The 20757-nt window shown below is 40.0% G+C and overlaps 1 protein-coding gene across 1 annotated transcript in view; it reads right to left on the reverse strand.

Annotated features, from left to right (window-relative positions):
- SLC2A9 (solute carrier family 2 (facilitated glucose transporter), member 9) overlaps positions 1 to 20757 on the reverse strand; it is a 120965-nt gene that overhangs the window by 70231 nt on the left and 29977 nt on the right. Inside the window, exon 6 of the mRNA XM_009328855.1 lies at positions 4916 to 5048. Coding sequence (XP_009327130.1) covers positions 4916 to 5048 — 133 coding nt within the window. The remainder of the gene's footprint in view (positions 1 to 4915; positions 5049 to 20757) is intronic.

Here is a 20757-nt window from a genome sequence, read left to right on the forward strand (position 1 = left end):
GCCTATGACAATCACCCTCCTTTTTTTCTACCAGAAGCAGTCATAATGCGTGGGGCTGACTGCCTCACCCTAGGCAACCTCCTGGATGGACCTTCATCTACATCCTCGTTTGCCTGGCCCTCAAGTTCCAGGGCCCTATATCTGTTCTGTAAGGGCAACCGGGAAGGTGAGGGAGGCCGGGCGGGGGTTTGCCTGGCACCCTGAGCAGGGACCTGTTTCCATTCCCCCCCGTCACTTAGGTCCATGTGGGTCCCATGAGGGGCTTTGTAAAAAATTAGCTACCTGCCTTTTTAAATCAGGAATGGCCTCACTTTTTTATCACATCAAAAGGTAACAACTCTAATCCATCATCTTTCTAAGAATTTAAATCTACACTTCTCATTATACCTGGTATAATGCTTCTTTCATAACCATGGGAGTTTTAATGTATGACTGAACATACTAGATGAACAGATTTTGTACATCACTAACATGTTACTGTGGCATTATATCTAAGTTATTTGACCCTTAAGACATAACAATATTCTTGTTCTCTGGCAAGCTGGGATGCCAGCTGAATTCCAGTATTGATTTACACGACATGCTACTGTAGCTGCATTGAAAATTCAGGTTTCCTCCTTGTAACAGTATTCTTCAAGAGAGACACAACAACTGAGAGTGTTTATAAGCAACGTAGTTAGTGATAAAACTGTTCTGTTTTATCACACTGCTACTACTGTTTTTATTTATATTGCATCATGGCCACAGTCACAGATCAAGGGTCCACTTGGCATGCAACTAATAGACAACTAATGTCAAATTCCTGTCTTACCATCCTAGAGCTTGGATAGTAAACTGCCTGATGTAATTATAGCAGCAGGTTTTTCTTTTTCTTCCTGTTTCTATCCCTGTTACTCTTCACTCCCACTGCTCCCTAGCAACTGAATAACAATCTCCTTCCAAAGTCCTTCTCCTCAATCACTTGAATACCCATTTCTCCTCCACTGTCTGGTGAGCATTATGAAGAAGGATCACACCAGTTAAATGTCAGGCATTTTTCTCCCTTCTTTTCTTACCAAGAGAGAAGAATGTTAGTTATGGGACCTGGGAGGGGAGCTGGGATGGTTCTTCCCTCTCCCCATTACCAGACTTCTAGCTTTTGAGCAAAGCAGGTTTATGGATTGTGCTGTTGGTCCAGTCCACCATTCTCGCCCCACAACACATAAATCAGTTCTCCTACATTCAGCAGTGAGACAGGAATATGGGAGATAGTTCAGCTCCTGTTGGTCTCAGGGAGTCAGATACAGGATGGTGACCTCCAGGAGGACAAGCAGAACTTGGCTGCTAGCATTGCTTTTGGCAGCAGACAACTGCAAGTCAGCTACAGTGTCCGAATGGCAGCTCAGCCACCCACAGCGTGCACTGTTTACGCTGCTAGAAAGGGGAAAGCAGGGAACCGGGTAGATCCCCGTTAGTGGAGCTCAGGAGACATCACTCATCTGGGGCCTTGATACTCCTGTGCTCATGGAGTAGCTTCTCTTGTGGTGGCATGGTTTACAATCGCACACGATGCCCGCCTGCTCTAACCTCACCCCTGCTCTTTTTTCATCACTTACACAACACATTTTGGTCCTTCTCCCTCTTTCAGTCTCTTATTTGCCACTTAAAGGCATCATGCTCTTTTACACCTCTGCCAAAAAAGAGAATGAGGCCGCTTGTATTTCGGTAGTTATAGTCTGGTTATCTCCTAAGGACAGGAGAAAAGGAGGGGATGAAAGCAGGAGCAGAACTTTGTGGAAGCTCCATGACCTACATTATCCCACTGGATTTTTATTGCTCTAAAACAATTAGGGAGATTAATGTTGCCATCTCCATTTTAGAAGCTTTGACATACACATACATTTTAGAGTATTTTATAAAGACTAATGTAGTCATCTGACTTAAATACAGCAGACCTTTAACAAATAACAGTTTTATATTTCTCCAACAAGATATAATCCACAGTGAAATGTATATTTGCTTGAATAGCCTTGATCCGTTAGGGGAAAGAAAAAGGATTTAGTCAGAAGAAAGACTTGCACATTTCTGGTATTAATATGCAGATTTAACCTAAGAGGCAAATAATTCAAAAGCATTACTGTAGTCATCATTAAAATGGAGAATACTGCATTGTCATTATATGGCTTACAAGCAGTAGTTTTTTTTTTCCAAATAACCCACAAACTCCTCTGGTCTCCCTAATACTCAGGCTTTTCCTCCCCCATTTCTGCAGATAATGCTAACATCCAGATGATTTTTCTTGATTGTTGATTCACAGCTATTCACCCTCCTATTTTGTGAATTCCCCCCCACTCGCTTTCATTATTCCACTGCATTACTCCAGATACCTGAGACTTGGCTCGTGCCTAATCTGGATTTCTCCAAGTGCCCTGGGGCAGAGAGGAGGGCTCCAAACCCCACCTCTGGGCTAACATCAGAGGTGTCCTCTGCCCGGTCCTTGCATGAATCAACCCAACTCCTTCCCCACCTACCCCCATGCTGAACAGAGATCCAAAGATACTCTCACTTGCAAATCTACATTAGGAGAGGGGATTACAAAGGATGTGCAATGGTAAGAAAATTACTTGTGTTCCTAACATGCTTCATAATAAGGTATGTAGACACTTTATAGCACAGAAGCGTAAAATGATATGATCTATGCTGCCTTACAGGTGGATTTTATGGATTATGAACTCCAAAATGATGTTTAAGAATCATCCTTACCTATTTTGCAGCTGATACCCTACAGGCTACCTTGCCCGTGCAAAAAGGTGGCCAATTCTGGAAGCATGGCTGCTTGATAGGCAAGGAATGGGAGGGAAATTCAAGGGGATGTGTACACCTCACTGCCCTATGGTCCTTTGCAAATCTCTGTCTAGAATCATTGGTCCCTAGCTGTTTTGAAAGCTCTGTAGACTACACTCAAAATGAGTTTCACTCTGTACTACAACATATCTCAGTATTAAATTTGTATTTTAGAATTAATCAGGTCCAAAAGCTTCTATTGATAAGCACTTACTTTGAAAAGTTTTTTATATCAGCCTCCTCTTTTTTTCTCAGTGTCTAAATTTATAGTCTTTAAGGTGGCTCATGAAAGCCACTTTCTCATAATCAGCAAGTCAGCTGCTAAAGCTCATTTCCCTTCAACTACCAAATAAGGTGTGGGTAACTGCTCTCCTGATGTCTTCTACTCCAAAATCCACCTCCAATGCTTCTAGATTAGCTTTCAAATCATTTTCAGAACACGTATGCCGAAAACATCCCAGACTGCAGTTGGCCCATTACCAGCAACAGTAAATGGTGTGAATTTCAAGGCAGGTGGTGTTATTTTACTGCCAATTTTTTACAGTTTTTAAACTCTACCTGTAAGAGGCCCAGCTTCACTGGCAGTGCTGAGGTTTTCAGGTACTGTGGCAGTATTTCCAATAGATCCCTATAACAAGTGTGATATTATGCAACAGCATTGCAGACGCGGACTCTTTGCCAGCCATAGCTCCGGAAATACATTTACAATTTTATCAGCTAGCAATGAGCCAGTTTAAACTTGGCACCCAAAGGTATTTCTTCCCAGCCCAGCCGTGGTGCTGCAGAAGTTACTACCCAACAGCCAGCCCCAAGCTGCTCACCACTGAGTCCCTGCTGGGTGCTCTGACCATCGCTGGCAGGCAAGCCCTTTCCTTCATGGTCCCTGGAAAACCTGTTCTCTACCTCACCAAATCTCTCCTGACTCTGTAAAGCTAAAGAACTCTCCCCAACGTCTTCTTGCTTTTGTTCTCTCCTTTTTTCTTTTTTTTTTAAACACTCTACTGTATCTTTAAATGTTTGAGGCTCCAACATTTACAAAATTCTTCATTCAGTACCAAACTGAGACAACATGGGAGTCTCTTCATTAGTATGCCATTTCTATTTCAGAGTGCTCATCAGAACAAAAAAGGCCAGTTTTTCATTTCATAGTAGAAGAAACAAGATCAAGTGAGTTGCATTCATTTCATGCTGAAAGATTATTAAATTTACGTTTCAGGGGCTGATTCACAATTTGCAGGTGATTTTGCAAGCAACTGAAAATGTTAAGAGTTATATTCAAATGAAGTTTTTTAGGAATAATTTTCAAAGCTCAGTTATGTTCTGCAAACATCTTGGTATTATAATCAGGCTCCTTCCTTCTTTGTACACTCCTATTTTTAATGCATCCTTATAGTACGGAAAAAATTATTTTCAATATTCTCTCAATCATAACATGATGATATACTGGAACTTACAAATGACCATAATAACCTTAGTAGTGGGGCAGAGTATACAGCAGTTGTGATCACCCAAGCAAATTTTTTTATACATAGAACCTAAAGAAAGGACAAAATCTTCTGGTCCGTGTCTTTGAAACTGAAGCAAGCTATATGGAAACACTGAAAAACTTCAGTTAAATAGGTGTACAAAGTTTTTATTAGATCTACAAATGTTAATGAGTTACAGAAACACATGGTCAAATACAGTGACTACTGAACAAAACCCGGCCACAGTATCGGTATTTTTGTTATCTACAGTCTTTGCAGTTTGGCTAAGAGAGAGTCATGAAGACTGAAATCATCTTTCATTCCCGAATGAACCCTGCATATAGGGGCTGACACACAACAGGAGGATGATTTGGTTAGGTTTGTATCACCATGCATATTGCTATATAGGTTAGTTTGTTGGAGAATTTAATTTATTTAAAAAAAATCAAAGCAACAGTTATTTTTACACATACACACAGACAAACAAAAAAGGTGAGGGGAAAAAAAACTTGCCAAGAGAATTTCTCCTATTGGAATATTCTGCTTTTACTGTGGTATCAGAATTACTTTTCAGCCTGCATCCCTACAATAAACATCCTTTGTTGCAACAAAGTAACACATCATACCTTTTTCTGCCTTGCTCGCGTTATGTTTTTCAAGTAGGAGGTAACGAGGACTTTCAGGAAGAAAAGGCAGAATCACGATTTGTATCAATGAAGGAACAATGATCGCTCCAAATAAGTAAGGCCACCGAGATTCCTGCAAATGGATGCAAACGCAAGTCAGTAATACTCTCCCATAGTGATACCAGGAAGAAAAATAGCTTTGATAGGAAATGCTGTAGCTTTTCATCATTCAACATATTGTGTCAGTGAGCAGAGTGATGTTTTCTGCCTGAGCTTAGTAAGCAGTTTGAACACTTCCCCCTCAGATCGCCTTACTCAAGGGCCAAGGAAGACAGAATTCAAGCCGTCAACTGACTGGGCATAGAAAGCGAGAGGCAGGGAAGATGGAAAACAGCAAATATGTAACATGCTTTTTCTTTCCGTCAGCATCAACAACGATACATGTAAAAATATGATATATACTCAAATATATATTCTACAAGTCATCCCCACTCACAGCAGTATCACTTATTAGCTTGAAGAAACAGTACAGCACTATTTTCATACAGTTACAAATACCTGCACGTTGTCTCTTTGTCTAATCTAATTAATCTAAAAAAAAAAATATATATATATATTTGGCTCAGTCCTCTAATTGTCATAGTATGGGTAAAATCCTGACTAACACTTCAGCTAATCTGCAGTTTAGCACAGTTTTGTGGTTCTCAGTGTAATACAGGCAGTGTCCGTTCAGCATTTCACAGCTGCTGGGAATGAGCCAAGTCAGGCTGAGGTCTCACCACAAGCCTCTTCTACTTGGAAGAACACAACATTTGCCTTACCGGTACAACTAACACACAGCTGGGCAGTTTTCATTTCCATTCAGAAAAGAAGACATACAGAGTTCAACGCAATTAGTGAAGACAGCTATATAATTTAACGACAAGATATCTGGCTAACCCGAGTGAGGTTATCTTTATGAATGTTTTCTCTTGCAACCATTGATTCTACCTCTTAAGCTGGCTTCCATGCTAATTTAAGTATAAAAAAAATGGGTTTCACCTATCCTCCTGCTCAAAATCATAGAATATCTCAAGTTGGAAGGGACCCATAAGGATCATCAAGTCCAACTCCCTGCTCCTCGCAGGACTACCTAAAACTAAACCATATGACTAAGAGGGTCGTCCAGACACTCCTTGAACTCTGACAGGCTTGGTGCTGTGACCACATCCCTGGGGAGCCTGTTCCAGTGACCGACTACTCTCTTAGGGAATCACAGGACTTTAAAGACATCCTTTGGTTCTATGGTAGTGTAACTAAGAATTATACTGTTTCCCACTCTGAATTAACTAACCTAGCTCAGATGTTCAAATGAAACACTGACAGCCCTGTTTCCCAAGACCATGAAATAGAAAGTACTTTTTCTATTGCCTTGCAAGTGATCTGCTGGAAGTCTCCAGCAAGGACCTGAAACACGAGAGCCATCTGCAGCATCGCCACCAACGCAAAGCACTGATGACCCCTCTCTGGCAAGTCCCCCTTACAGAAGGCAGGCAGTTCTAACCTGCCAGAGCCCCACCGCAGTGTAGGTGAAGAACACGAGGTGCTGCACTATCCAACACTATTAATACGAATCTACTCAACTGCTAGCAGGTTTCAGATACAACTTGACTTTGATAATTTTCTTTGAAATCAACTGAAATGAAGTTGTTAACATCCTCAAACACATTCATTATTTAAAACCAGCTACAGAAGGTGACCTGAGCAAAGCTCTTCCAGGAAAAGGCTGGGAAAGGCAGCAGACAGCTCATCTAGCTCTCTGGGCTTACTCTCAAGACAGAATACCTTCAAGTAGCTGAAGGAGAAAGGTGCCAGCAGTATTATTTTCTCCTGCAAAATGGCCCTCGATCTGTCCACGTTCTTAAGATGTCTTCTGTTCCAACTGAATGTCAAGATGAATTTTTTTAGTAATTTTCTCCAAGTTCAGCATTCATCTATTTGATTCAATGCTTTCTAATTTGAGACTTGGCTCTCAACTGAAAAGCCTGCTGAGACTTCAGTGGGCCTAATGTTCAGGCATCATGTCTAGCACATTTTCAAAAGCTTGGCTAGATCAAAAGCAGATTGCACTGCATCCTGGTTGACTGAGCTCCGAGAGGCACCAGGGGTTTGGATCCTGTCCCTCCATCAGAATGAATCCATCCATTCAGAGCCCACGTTTCCCCAAACAGAGCTGGATAAATTTTATTCCAATATAATTTTCCACAATTAAATCAAAGGTCAAAAACCCCCAAACTACTTTCTGTTGATAGTTTTTATTTTACATTCTCCCACTTCAGCAATGCAACTGCTAAAACACAACTTATTGCACGGTACAGGATGTAATCCAAGCCTCGAACCTGAACTGAGGCCTGAGGTAACTTAACATAGAATATGCAGGGTATCTCCTAATGAAACTTTTCACCTGCCCTTTAAGTGACAGGTTTTCTTTCTTTTTTAAATCTCCTGGGATGGGAAAGCAACTTGAGAAAGGGATTTTTTCAAACAATTTAAAGCTCAAGTTTATCAGTCTTCCTTAGAGCCTCCATTACCATGAAGACTTCAAGATCCTATTTCTTCATTCTGAATTTTTTTTTTTTTAAATGCAGTTGAGTGGAGAACTTTATCTAATATAGGAGAACCAAGAGTGACTAACAATCTGTTTATAAATAAGTGAGCCTCAGTCTTATTTTAAGAATTAGAAAATTAAACTTATGTTAAGACTTCAAGATCAGTTAATGAATCACATTAAAAAATAGGTACCTGTTTGTAAAGAATAACTTAAGAAAACAGGCAGTACAACTGATCAGTTTTAGTCTATGTCTGCCTGGAATCAGACACTTCTTTCATACAAAGTCATTAAAAAATTTTTCATTGTTTTATTTAATCTCTATCATTATTTCCTGTAATATAAATACACTTGCTATGTACCACATAAAAAAAGTTTATAGGGAGTTAGAACTTTCTACAATACTTTTAGATAAAAATCTTACTCTTGATCAGCACATCATCTTTCCTGCAGGTTTTTTCCACAATGCCAAGGACACTTTTTAAAGGAAAAAAAAAAAAGTCTCTCCTGTATATTGTTGTTAACATTCTGCCAACCTATGGAGACTTAATTGGAATAAGCTTTCACCCCTTTTAAAGTCTCCCATAGTGTATGGTTTTTCAGTTGGTTACATTTCTCTCAAATAACTCTTCTGAAAGTGTTATTCTGAAAAAGCTATGAACGAGACTGAACTTCTGAACTTACCCTTTGCAATAAGTAACAGACCCTGACAGTATAATAAAAAGCCCTCTATTTTCACCACATAAGACACTGAGCTTCCTTTATTTCCTCTATGAAAGATTTCTGTTTTACTTTTTATTATGCTAACTTTTAAAACCTTAAAGTAAAACAATCATAAATATGCTCCCACTTGCCATTGCTGGCATGAGTTGATCAGTAAGTCACTGAAGTCAATAGAAACTTCTCCATTAATTTCAAAAGTTCTCGGATGATGCCTATTCAATGCTATACAACATGCATTCTACTTGCTTTTCTCTTAATTTACATTATTCATGTTCAAATTCTTCATCCCACTACAGAAAAGAAATAAAAGGACTAAAATGAGTTTAAAAGGTCCATACATTTGTTGGTCTGAAAGTATAAAATACAAATTGCTGAAAATCAAGCTGAATTAGACCCTATAAAGAGAATTAAAAGAAGCCGGGAAAAGAGAGGTTCCCTAACCTTTTTAAGAAGGAATAGGACAAGATACAAATTGGGACAATGCTCAGGAGCAATAATAAGGTAAAGGCAGAAGACAGCGTAGGCATGGAAGACAGTGTAGGCATGACTTAGAAGACACATTAACACTTCACCTCAGTTGTCATCAGTAAGGAGAAGCACACAGGCACTACTGAGAGAAATTAAAACAACCACATCCCATTTTATCTCAGGAAAAACTTAAAGAGCATTAAATATTTTAATTACAGGGGACCTGACTCATCACCTGCTCAGAATCGGTACAAACAACATGTCAAGATGGCAAGATTTTAATTTTAAACTGTCACATTATGGATATTTGCTTAGGCTGGAGCATGAAAAACACAGCTTCGATCTATTTACAAAAGACAGTTAATAAGCAGAGCGAGTTTGACAGCCACAGACTCATTCAATGGTTGATATAATAAAGTGCAAAGCTGCAGAAATACCAGGTGGGGGGAAAAAAAGGAAATGGATAAAGCACGACATGGATTTATCAACTGCAAATTAGACAAGATTAAATTATACCGGAGATCTATCAGCTAAAGTGCAGAAAAGGGAACTTACTGTAACAATTAAAAGGTGGAAAAGAAACTGGCATGGGGAAAATGTCAACAGGCACTGCTGACAGCTCAACCATTAGTCTATATGAAATTCAATGACCTATTTAAGCACGGGTTACATTTAATATTTTCCCTGATTAGGAAGATTTCGATAAAATTTGAGGACACTTTCAACACAGAAAAGGCTAAGAATATGCACATATATATAAAAATTTTAAAAGGGAGAACTGAATCGTTGACAAGGTCATACAACAGAGGTGGGAAGAAGTGCTGTACTGCCGTGTACGTGGGCACTCATTTTTGCAAAGATCTAGTGAGGCCCAATTAAGTATTCCAGTACAAGATGTACGACAGGATAAAAAAGACTGAGTAAGGAAATACATGACTGCCACAGGCTCTACTCCACCTCTCTCCAAATAATTCTATTCATTTATTTAAAAAGTGTAATCTGGACATGCATCCCACTCCCCATTCCCAACCGAGTATCAATGACTACACCGTAGTCAGGCTCCTCGTTTGCTCTCTTTCCGAGTTTGGTTTTCTCTGCTGTGGAGACCCCCACATCCAGCCGAGCATCCCTGACCCCAACTGCCCCAGGGCATGCTTCCCACATTCCTGTCTCCTGTCCATTCTAGAGCCACAGGGAAATTACTGCACCCCAAACGCAAGCCCCAAACACCTCCTCGTAGGCAGCAGCCTGCACATGGGGTAGCACAGGGCACTGCCCAGAGGACTCCAGCCCTGCTTTGCATCCCAGCATAACAGCCACGCTGCCTCATGGAGCTATCGAGGGCTCATTTAGCTCTACTGCTTGAAACTGGCAGGAGATCGTACCAAAATAGATACTCACTCTCTCTTTCTCATTCAGTGCACAGGATGAACTGTGATCTCTCAGTGAGCAGGTCTGTTTACCAGTCACTATTCCAAACTCCTTTAAATATTAATTCTGGAATTAATTCCTTGGGGGTTGGGGTTATGACGGGTTTACTACAGCACTGAACACTTTAAAAACAGCAGTGTTTTTCTGTATAATACCTTTCCCACGTAAAATGACGTTTTACTCATTTTATATGTGGAGAGCAAAGAGACAAAAGTCTCTTGCATCCAATGCAAGATACTCAAAATGTCCAGGAACAGTGATGTGGCAGTCTCTTCTTTTTCATGTTCCTACAAGAAGCAGGAACACCTTTTAAACTTTAGTTTAGCAAAATATAATCTCACACACAGAGACAAGAAGAATTACATCTCGTGTAATTTCTAAATGCCCGGAAGCATCTTGCCTCGCCTTCCGCTGCAGCCCCAGGGGTTTTCTGTGTCAGATCTGCCAGTCCCACAGCGATATCTAAGGTACCCTAGGGCAACAGAATGATACTATATGCTTACATTCAAGTAATTGAATCTTACTATCTTTAATAGAGAGTTGGCACGAAAACTTCATATCTTATGAGAAATATTGTTTGCCACACAAAAAAAATCACATCCCTGCTCAGAACAGACTGAGTAGACTTACTCACGTGTGCAAAGCTGAGAAGCCTGCACAAGTCCAGCATTTCTCTGTTAATCTATTCTGTGCCACATAAAACACTCCTAAATGTAAAGGACAACCTCACTGGCCTGGGGCCAAGGACTGAAAAAGCATTGAGATGGAACTAATTTCTTAGCATTAGAATTGTCTTCTCTTCCTTGAGTCAAGGGTATGGCATAGAGGTGATGATCATGAGGCAGCTGAGAAATGAGTACACCTTCTGTACGTCCGGCTTCAGACCAGCTACTCACGTAACATGCAGGACAACTACCTTCCTCGTGCCACTCCAAATGCCGCTCTACAACCTCCTCTGGCTGCAGAGGGCGGCACTAACCTCCCTGTCTAACAGTCGCATCCCTGCTGGACACAGTTTTCTCTTTGCATGACCCTTCCTGTAACCCACTTCTGTCAAAATATATTTTAATAACAGAGTTACGAATTGCTTACCTTCTCATTTAAAACAAAGGCAACCCAGGTAGTACGCATATTTCACCTCGCTTCTGCACCCACGTGGATATTTATTTTTATATGTCACTACTACAGATATAGCTCTGACAACAAGATTTCTGAAGTCTCAGTGTCTTCCCAGGTATTAAACAGTACAGCAAGTTATCAGACTTAAGGGTGTACAATCCTAAGCTGAAATTCACAGAAGTCAGTGGGAGGTTTTTGTTACTGAGTAAACCACCTTTGGATCAGGACTTAAAACAGCCTTTAAAGTGGTTGGTGTCCAAATCCCATGACCTTCTGTTCATTAAATTGCATGTTAGATCATGTTGTACATATTGAGAGGGAGACTTAAAGTATCTGTTACAAGTTTCCAAGATGCTTTTTGGTCCAACTTTTTATTGGAGTAACAGCTAGCTTTTTACTGAACACTCAAATGGCGTAACGTGTCTTCACTGCTTATTAATTTCTGAGAAAAGCAATGGGAAATGGCAAGCTTTCAAACGGGATTATTATCAGCAGCCAGCATATATACTTGGGCTTCTTTAGAAAGAAATATTAGAGGCACGTTGGAACTACGCAAAATTTCAGACACACTTCCTCTCAGCAAAGCATGTAGACTCAGGTTAACTTCTATAAATAATATAAAACAGTAAATTAAAATAATAGTAAATTAATATAATTGAAAAGGATAAGATTCAGTTGCTTGAACATAAGCATATAGTATCATTTTGATGCCCTATGGTACCTTAGATGTCCCTGTGGGACTGGCAGCTGCGACACACACAACTCCAGAGACCTGCATCCTCCCGGGGCTGCAGCAAGAGGCGAAGCAAAATGCTTCAGGGCACCTAGAAATTACATTAGATGCAATTCTTTTTTTGTGCAGTTATATTTTGCCAAACTAAAAGTGATAAAGGTCAGACTAAGGTATATCAAAGATAAGGAAAAAACCAAAGAAACCACAAAGCACATCTGTTGTTTTTAAACAAACTGAAACAGCTGAATATTTAACTGACACTTTTTTAATGGTGACATCTGTTTTAGATTAAAAAAAATCTCATTTTAATTTGACATTTACATTAAGTTAAAACAAACCTTCAAAATACTAATCACAAATATATCTCCTGATTTTACTTTTTGCCAATGGTTTCAAAAGCAAACTAAGAAACACAAGTCTAGAAAATACACCCTACTACTCAATGACTGCATGCTACCCTGTGATGCTTGACCAATTTACCACAGCATTAACATCCAGTTTGTAAAGGACAAATTTACATATTAGGAAATGAATTTGCAATAATGGGTGATTTTACAAAGGACAATGGAAATTAAAACTGAAATGTTAATCATCCAGAACCTTCAAAAAGGTTTAAATGGTGGTTATCTCCCCAGTGTGTGAATCACACTGGGAAGGAAGTCACAAGTCAAGTAATTTTAGATTTATTGCTTAATAACAGATTTGTAAATATTATCAGATACTCAAGCACTAAGGCGACAGGCAGATCTTCATCTAAAAGGTTTACTTGCTCATAAACTTCTGAAGCAGAGTCTAACTAACACAGCGTAAGATGAGGTTCGTAGACAGATACTGTCTGTTATTAGGGCAACTACAATAAGTGAAAAAGTCAACCTTTTTTAAGTCTGACAAAGAAGCAAAAAGTCAAACCTTATATATATATAAACAATATAAACAATTGCTCTAAGTTTAGTTACATGTGCTAACTGTGTTTCAGTGGAACAAGAGAAAGCAGTATGACAAATTATAAGCAACCGCTCTCAACTTCCATGGTATTTTGAGGTCTTTACTTCAGACCTGTTGAAGGACTGCTTTCAATGAAAGCTTGTCTACTGCTTTTCCAACTGACCTAACTAAACAGAGTTTCGCTACATAGAAACCTTATCTTCTCAAGGTGGGCACTGTTTCAACTGCCTATGAGACAGTAGTCCTCACTGATGATAAACTGTCATCCAAACATTAGATGCTCTGCCATTAAGTCTGTTGTTCAGCAGTAAGTCTAAAAATAAATAAATATATATCTCTCCATAGTTCTCTTTCTTCTATAACCACACTTCCACATTCAGACAAATTCTCTCCTGCAGGATGCTCCCCTTCACAAATGCAAAACTGCAACATTTCAATATTACATATGGCCAATCAGCCATGTGTTGTTCCTAAAACTTCAGCAATTGAAGTCTCACAGCACAATTTTAATGGACTGAAACTCATTTGCAAATATGAAGACTCACAGCTGTTTTCCCATGCATTACTTAATGAGTTCTGTACAGAAAAGGGATGAATAAATACCTTTGTGTCTGTCTGGGGGAACCAATAAAACGTTGATTTATAATCTCCAGTAAATACATAATCTCAGCTGGTCCACAGTAGATATAAACAAAATACCTCATTTAATGTCTCCATTACAAATATATCAACACCCACCACATCCCACCAACAGGGCTGGTGTAACAGAGCAGACCTTCTCTTCCCATGGGTACTACTGAACTATGAATATGCAACAACCCAGACGGTCCTGGCAGCGTTCCTGTACCCTTGTCAGCACCACCAAGGCCATGCATCTCTAGCCTTGTGGCTGCACAGCAGCTTCCCTTGGCTGCATCAACTATTGGGTGAGGTGACCTCCAAGCCCCTGATAAGCAACTCACAGCTTGTAATTAAGTGCAAGTGCCTTGATAAATGACGCGGAAATTGCTTCAGCAAGAAGAAAGTCTGTGTTACTGTGAAGAGATGAAGGAAACTTCCCATTGCTAGATAAAAAAAGGAACCCAGTGCATACTTTAAAAAGGATTGCCATCTTCAAAATCACTACCTAAAGCAATTCTTAATTGGCATGTCTGGTACCAGTTTGGAGGAAGTGCCAGGCAGATTTCCATCCAGATACACATAATCAATCCAGGCTCAGAAAGGCATACAAACACATGCTGAAATCGGTGATTATCTGAATGCTGAAAGGTTTTCTTGTTCTGGGTTTCTGTGTTTTTTCTTTTTGTTGTTGTTGGTGGTGAGGGTTGTTTGTTTTTTTTTTAAAGATTGTATTTAGAAGGTCCTTTCTTTTTAAGGGTGTTTTTCTGAGCTATTCTAAGCAGATACCATACCATTATGGATTTGAGCAGCCATTTACAAGCACCAATTTATCTCCTGCATCCTCAGCAGAAGTTTTAAAATACTCTTCTGGGCAGGCTCTAGCCTTTAAGTCAAGAGTTTTGCATTTTATTATGAGAATATAAAGAAGCTTTTTTACAAAGAAGTCCTGTCACTGGGCACCAATGAAAGGAGCCTGGCTGCATTTTCTATGCATCCTCCCTTCAGGTATTTATATACCTTGATAAGATCCCCCTGAGCCGAGCCTTCTCTATGCTGAACAGCCCCAGCTCTCAGTCTTTCCTCAGTGCCCCAGTTCCTTCACCATCTTAGTAGTCCTTCTCTGGACTCTCTCCAGTCTGTCCATGTCTCCCTTGTACTGGGAAGCGCAGAACTGGACACAGCACTCCACGTGGGGCCTCACCAGTGCTGAGTAGAGGGGAAGGACTACCTCCCCGCTGGCAATACTCCTAATTTAGCCCAGGATCCTTTTCTTTGCCACAAGGGCACATGGCTGGCTCATGTTCAACTTGGTGTCCACCAAGACGCCAAGTCCTTTTCTGTCAAGCTGCTTTCCAGCTGGGTGACCCCCAGCATATACTGGTGCACTTCCTCCCCAGGTGCAGGACTTTGTACTTTTCCTGGCTGAACTTCATGAAGTTCCTGTCTGCTCATTTTTCCAGCCTGTCGAGGTCCCTCTGGATGGCAGCATGACTATCTGGCATATCAGCTACATCGCCTAGTTTGGCGTCCTCTGAAAACTTGCTCAGGATGCACTCTGCACCATCAACCAGGTCATTAAGGAAGATACTGAGCAGGACTGGACCCAGTATTGACCCCTGGGGTACACCACTAGTTACTTGCCTCCAACTAGACTTTGTTTCACTTTGTTATATTTCTAGAATATAACTAGACAGAATGAAGATGTTATGTTTTTCTATTCTACACAGCCAGATGTTTGAAATTATCACAAATAGGACACTTTGGGAATTAGAGTGATTCTGGAAAATGCTAAACTAGTGGATGCTTTTGTCCTACTCTGATGAAAGCTACAAACACCTTTTTATATTCTGTAAACAGCATGCATCCATGAGGCACAAGCTGCTTTCATTTCCAAGATGCTTCCAGTGGCAAGAGTTCACCTGCCTAAGTTCTCCTCTGTCTCTTATTGCCACAAGAGCTCTCAGTTCTATATTCTCAAATAAATTCTCACTCATATCTTGAAAGATAAATATCTTTAACTATAGTCACTATCATGGCTCAAGGGGAAGATAAATGTATAGAACAAAAGAGCTCACAGAAAAATATGAGGAAACTGGTCGATTCATACTTTGTGTTATCATGCTAATGTCTAAGATTCATTTCAAGAGCATCTCCAACAGACCATTTTGTCACTGGTGTCCACCTGCAGGCTGCAAGTTCCCACAGCAATTCTGAATTGCTTTCTTTTCTCATCTGTAATTTACTGACAGTTTTTAAGGAATCCTTGAATATGAGTCAAGAGTCTTAGGAAGAGGGATCAGTTAAAAAAAAAAAAAAAGAAAAAGAAAAACAAGGAAAAAAACACACTAAAAATGAAGCTTTGACAAGTCAAATAAAAGCTTAGTTTTCAGAACAGCCTTCAACTGCACAGACTGTACAACTACCTATTCCATCACTGTCTATGTTACTGCAAGTGAAGGAGTACTTTTAAAAGAACTTGGTAAAGCAAAATGAAAAGTTCCTATATAAACTTTCCTATATAAACTATCTATCACTTCAAATATGTCATTTTTCAGAGGTCTTGTAAAGAAAATCAGTTTGACATAGCATCTACAGAAGTTTAGCTTGATTTTAAAAAAACAAACAAACAAAAAATCGCAACTATTCCTTGCCAAGGTCTGCTTGGATAAAGAAGAACTAACTTGAAAGGGACTCATCACAGAGATCTTTCCTTACTAGACATATAGTACAGTGTCTATGAAGTTCATTAGTCCTTTCCCAAATTTAGCTCATTTTGCTGTAGAAATTGATACTTATATCAGCAACAGAATTTCTTTGCTAAAATAATCAATTGCGGAGGGAGGACAGTTTGGCCAGTATCGCCATGTGTCACAGACTTATTTCCAGCTAACTCCTTTTTAAAAAACAGATAATCTCTAGCCAGATATGCATTAAAGCTGCCCAAATTCCTCAAAAAAGTGGAATGTAAAGCTGTAATTCATGTTGTTTCAATGACAAAGACAACATCCAATTAATAAAGTCCATAACCGTAACCACTTAGCAGTTCTGCAACATGGCAAATTCCAAATGTGTTTAAAAAAAGATCGAGGAAAATCTAGACAAAGACAGCATGTCATTTAAAGACAAATTCTGAGTCTTCTCTGGTGTACTTTGTTTTGCATTGCTTTAAGTGTTTACCCAGCATGGGGTGACCCATAGGAGTTGTGGAGCCTTAACCCAGCCTTTTCTCCTCAAGAAGCCACTTCCCATCTCTGATCATTGCTGCTCCTTCCTGTACCTTATATCGCTCGATTACACTCTTTTTAAAGCAGGATGACCAAAACTACCTGCAACCTTCAAGAGATGGACACATCAGGAATTTTACTGTTTTTCTGTTTGCTCTACTTTTTTTTTTTCTGGAGACACCTACAGTAGCAATAGGGATTATTCAGAAAGTGTTGCCCTAATAAGTCTTAGAATACAAGCAAAGCAAGGTTTTTAGGACAACATACTATCCACTATGAAACAGTGTAATACAGTTAGACAAGCTTGTGGGTGCGTGACCTAGAAACACTTGACATGTACAAAATAGGGTTGCCGAAGTAAACAAAATCTATTTTTCCATTGGCCTACCTATGGCAAACAGCTGTTCTGGTCAGAGAAGCAGCCGGAGCCAGCCAGCCACTGGGGGCAACTCTAGGGGAAACAACTACAGCTCAGCAAAGCCTTACACACCACGGGAAAGGGGGCTCAAAGCAGAAGTCTGAGGAAAAGATGGCAATAGGCAACAATTCCAGTTTTATCTGTCCTGAATACACACACACACACTGTGAAACATTCCCCCCCCCTTTTGCATATCTGTACACAGATGAAAGAGATACTGAGGCTCAACGTATAAAAAAAATTATGAATATAGTAACTACAGCAAATGTATTCATCAACTAAATCCTCTATCATTTAAGTAAAGATTAAAGCCCACCTTCATTAAACAGGCTGAAGCAACAGAAGAGAAAGCCCGGTGGTCTACAATATTTAAAAGATGTTACCATCCTAAGGAAAACCTTTGGAGCAGGACATTACGTGCAGGAGGAACTAGATGAGTTAGTTACAGAGAGATACCCGAGGATACACAGAATATGCCAGAATCAGGCCAGACAATATTCCCCCAAGATGCTAAGTGTAAATTTGAACTTTCAAAACTGAAGTTGACAATGCGCTGGCTTTTGCTTTGCAGGGAGCAATCTGTCTTGCTGGGTGAAAAATGGGCTGGGTGATTAAATTGCAGAATCACAGAAACAGAGAGAACAGAAACACCTGAAGGGCAGTGTTTGAAGTGACAGGTCTGAAACAGTTCCTCCTTATCTCAATATCTGTTTTTTCCTTCAGTCAGATATATGGAAAGCTGCACATGCTATACAACCAAAAATGTCCCAAATTAAATAATCTTGTAGCCAGTAGCAATAATTCAATGCCCACATTTCAGCAGATAACATGGTTGCACTCCTGTGGGCCAGCACCAAGTTGTCATCTACAGTTGCCATGGCTTCCTGAAGAATTAAGGGCTCTGGCTTACAAAAGACTAAACCAAGGTGCTAGCACATGAAAACGAGCACACTTCTCTCAGCAGTCAGGGTGGTGGAGAGAAGCAGGTCACCAGCACGTAAAGTGGTTGTGCTCTGTAGTCTGATCACCAGCCAGCTTTACCATCGTGTAATTTTCCAAACCTCAATGGAGACATAGTAGATGTGCTTTCCCATAGGTTATGACCTACATGAGTCAGAACCTTGAATAAAAAGCATTGCTGGGATTTGTTGGATGGGAGGGAATTAAGACAGGGGAAAGAAAAGAAGAATATCAAACCACAGCAGCAGAGGACCCATGTCATGACTGCAGCTTTTCTCCTTCAGAATAATCACTCTTGGTAAGCATTGCTCGCTAAAGGAACACCTTCCTCAGACTTAACACTCTAAAATTAGTACCCTTGAAGACAAATAGAATAAAAGCCTATATATTCAGAATCCAAAAGAATGACTGTATTTAAGTATTAAATCATCATTAGATTTTTTTTCATCTGCTCTTTTATACTATAATTTAAAAATTGGATGTAGTAGTATTTGGCAAGTTCATGTCAATATGGTATGACAGAAAACAAAAAGTAAATGCACTTCTAGAATATTTCAGCCAAAATATTTCCAGGAGAACCAGGAAATAAGGGAGTATTTCGTATAATTCTATTTTAAAAAGTACCATTTCATTTGTGTTATCTGTATAATCTTGTTCTCTTGGGTTCAAATTTAAAACCAGAATTGATACAGAGAAAGGCACCTAGGATGAGAAGGAGATTAAAGAGCTTGTTTTACTAGAGGAGATGAAGTCTAACCTGAAATGCAAATATCACAAGTGATGGAGGGAAGAGAAAGGAAACACACTTCGGGGGGAGGGGGGCAGAGAAAGAAAGATATTAAGGGATAAGTAACACTTGAATAATGAGAATAAGCTGACAGAACTGGCATGAAAAGGTATCAGAGGCAAATGAGAAGATCCTCAACTATCAGCCCTTCCAGTAGAAAGCCTGGGAAGGCTGAAGGAATAGGAAATAGCCAACCAGTCTTAAGACAGTAACACAGCCAAAGCTGACCATTGCCCCCCAGCACCGAAGGTAGGGCTGCCCACATGCCTCCTGCTTCACCTGGGCTGGTCTTCATAAATAAAAGATAGCTAAAAAATCACTTCGGGGCTGCTTAACCTACTTGACACAAAAAGCAGTAAGGACTTTCTGAATTGCCTCAAGTAATAAGTGCTTCGGCGCTATTTTTATCACACTTCCACATTTAAAGGAACACTTGCATTCGATAACAGAGGAAGTTATCAATTAGGTTGTTAATAAAAGCTTGTAAGGCTATGTCCCACAGCCTACATAAACGCTTTACTTTTCTGTGGAAAGACTTCTACGGAACCATTGAAAGCAGCAACTGCATATAGTCCAGATAAATGCATCAAGCTCCAATTTAAAAGTTAAATTTTCTGCTCAAGCTACTTCAGCTGGGAGTCTGTTCCAAACATCACTCTGCTGAATTTCAGCATGGAATTACTCACAGAACATTTATAAAAAGTTAATCTTGTAGCAATACTGTCCTTGAGATTAAGCCACTCTATTCCCTCTGCAGTTCTTCTTTCTTGTGTTAACACGGTGCAGTCAGTTCCTCTCCCTTCCCTCTATTTACTTGGCCACACAAGCAATGTTGCTGTCATCTCCTTTTAAAGACAGGACCTCGGCCATGCTTGCAGTCCTCCCCATCTCCATTCCTGTTCCAAAGAGCCTCTTCCAGCAAGATGCCCAACTAGGTCTTTGTCCCTTTCTTCAAAACCATTACTGCTTAGATACTATGGTTAATAACCTCTTAGATACTTGCTGAAGTTACAAGTAATAGATCCATGAAAGAGCTCAGGAGAAAATTGTTATGAAACCATGACAAAAGACAAGTATTTGTAACTAGTATTATTTGTAAATAATATTCTGAAAGAAACAAGCAACCAGCCAGAGCAGCAAAAAACCACTCCTGTGAGGTTTTAAGCCATGAAAAAAAGCTGGACATTGTTAGAGAGACTTAAAGGTGGTTTTCCACACGCTGGTGCAAACAGTTTCGCAGAACAGTGATCACTGCCGACAAGCTCCTACTGATCGCAGCTGTCCTGCCTATTTTCTTTAAACAATTCATGAATTTTACAAAGGTAGAATTATACCACAGAATGGCATATTACAGTCTTGACCTAAATATAACGCAATGACCTCAGGCTTCTGAGGAAAGCAAGAGTTTGCTTTACAGTTACAGCTGAAGTCATTAATAAGACACCATAAATGTGCAGCTGTCTCCGAAATACAGTGGCTGTGGATCTGGAAACTGGTCTCACTTCAAATGCAACAAAGATTTCTCCAAAAGAAGAAAAGGGGCGGGGGGGGGGGGGAATTAAATAATATGGGAACAATTTGATACGAAGCTTTTACTGTCCTAGTTTCAGCAGGGATAGAGTTAATTTCCTTCCTAGTAGCTGGTACAGGGCTGTGTTTTGGATTTAGGATGAGAACAAAGTTGATAATGCACCGATGTTTTAGTTGTTGCTAAGTCGTGCTTACACTAGTCAAAGACTTTTTGGTTTTCCATGCTCTACCGACTGAGAAGGCTGCAGGTGCACAAGAAGCTGGGAGGGGGCACAGCCAAACTGGCCAAAGAAACA

This window comes from Pygoscelis adeliae, unplaced genomic scaffold (assembly GCF_000699105.1).
Source record: "Pygoscelis adeliae isolate BGI_AS28 unplaced genomic scaffold, ASM69910v1 Scaffold66, whole genome shotgun sequence".
Classification (NCBI taxonomy): Eukaryota; Metazoa; Chordata; class Aves; order Sphenisciformes; family Spheniscidae; genus Pygoscelis; species Pygoscelis adeliae.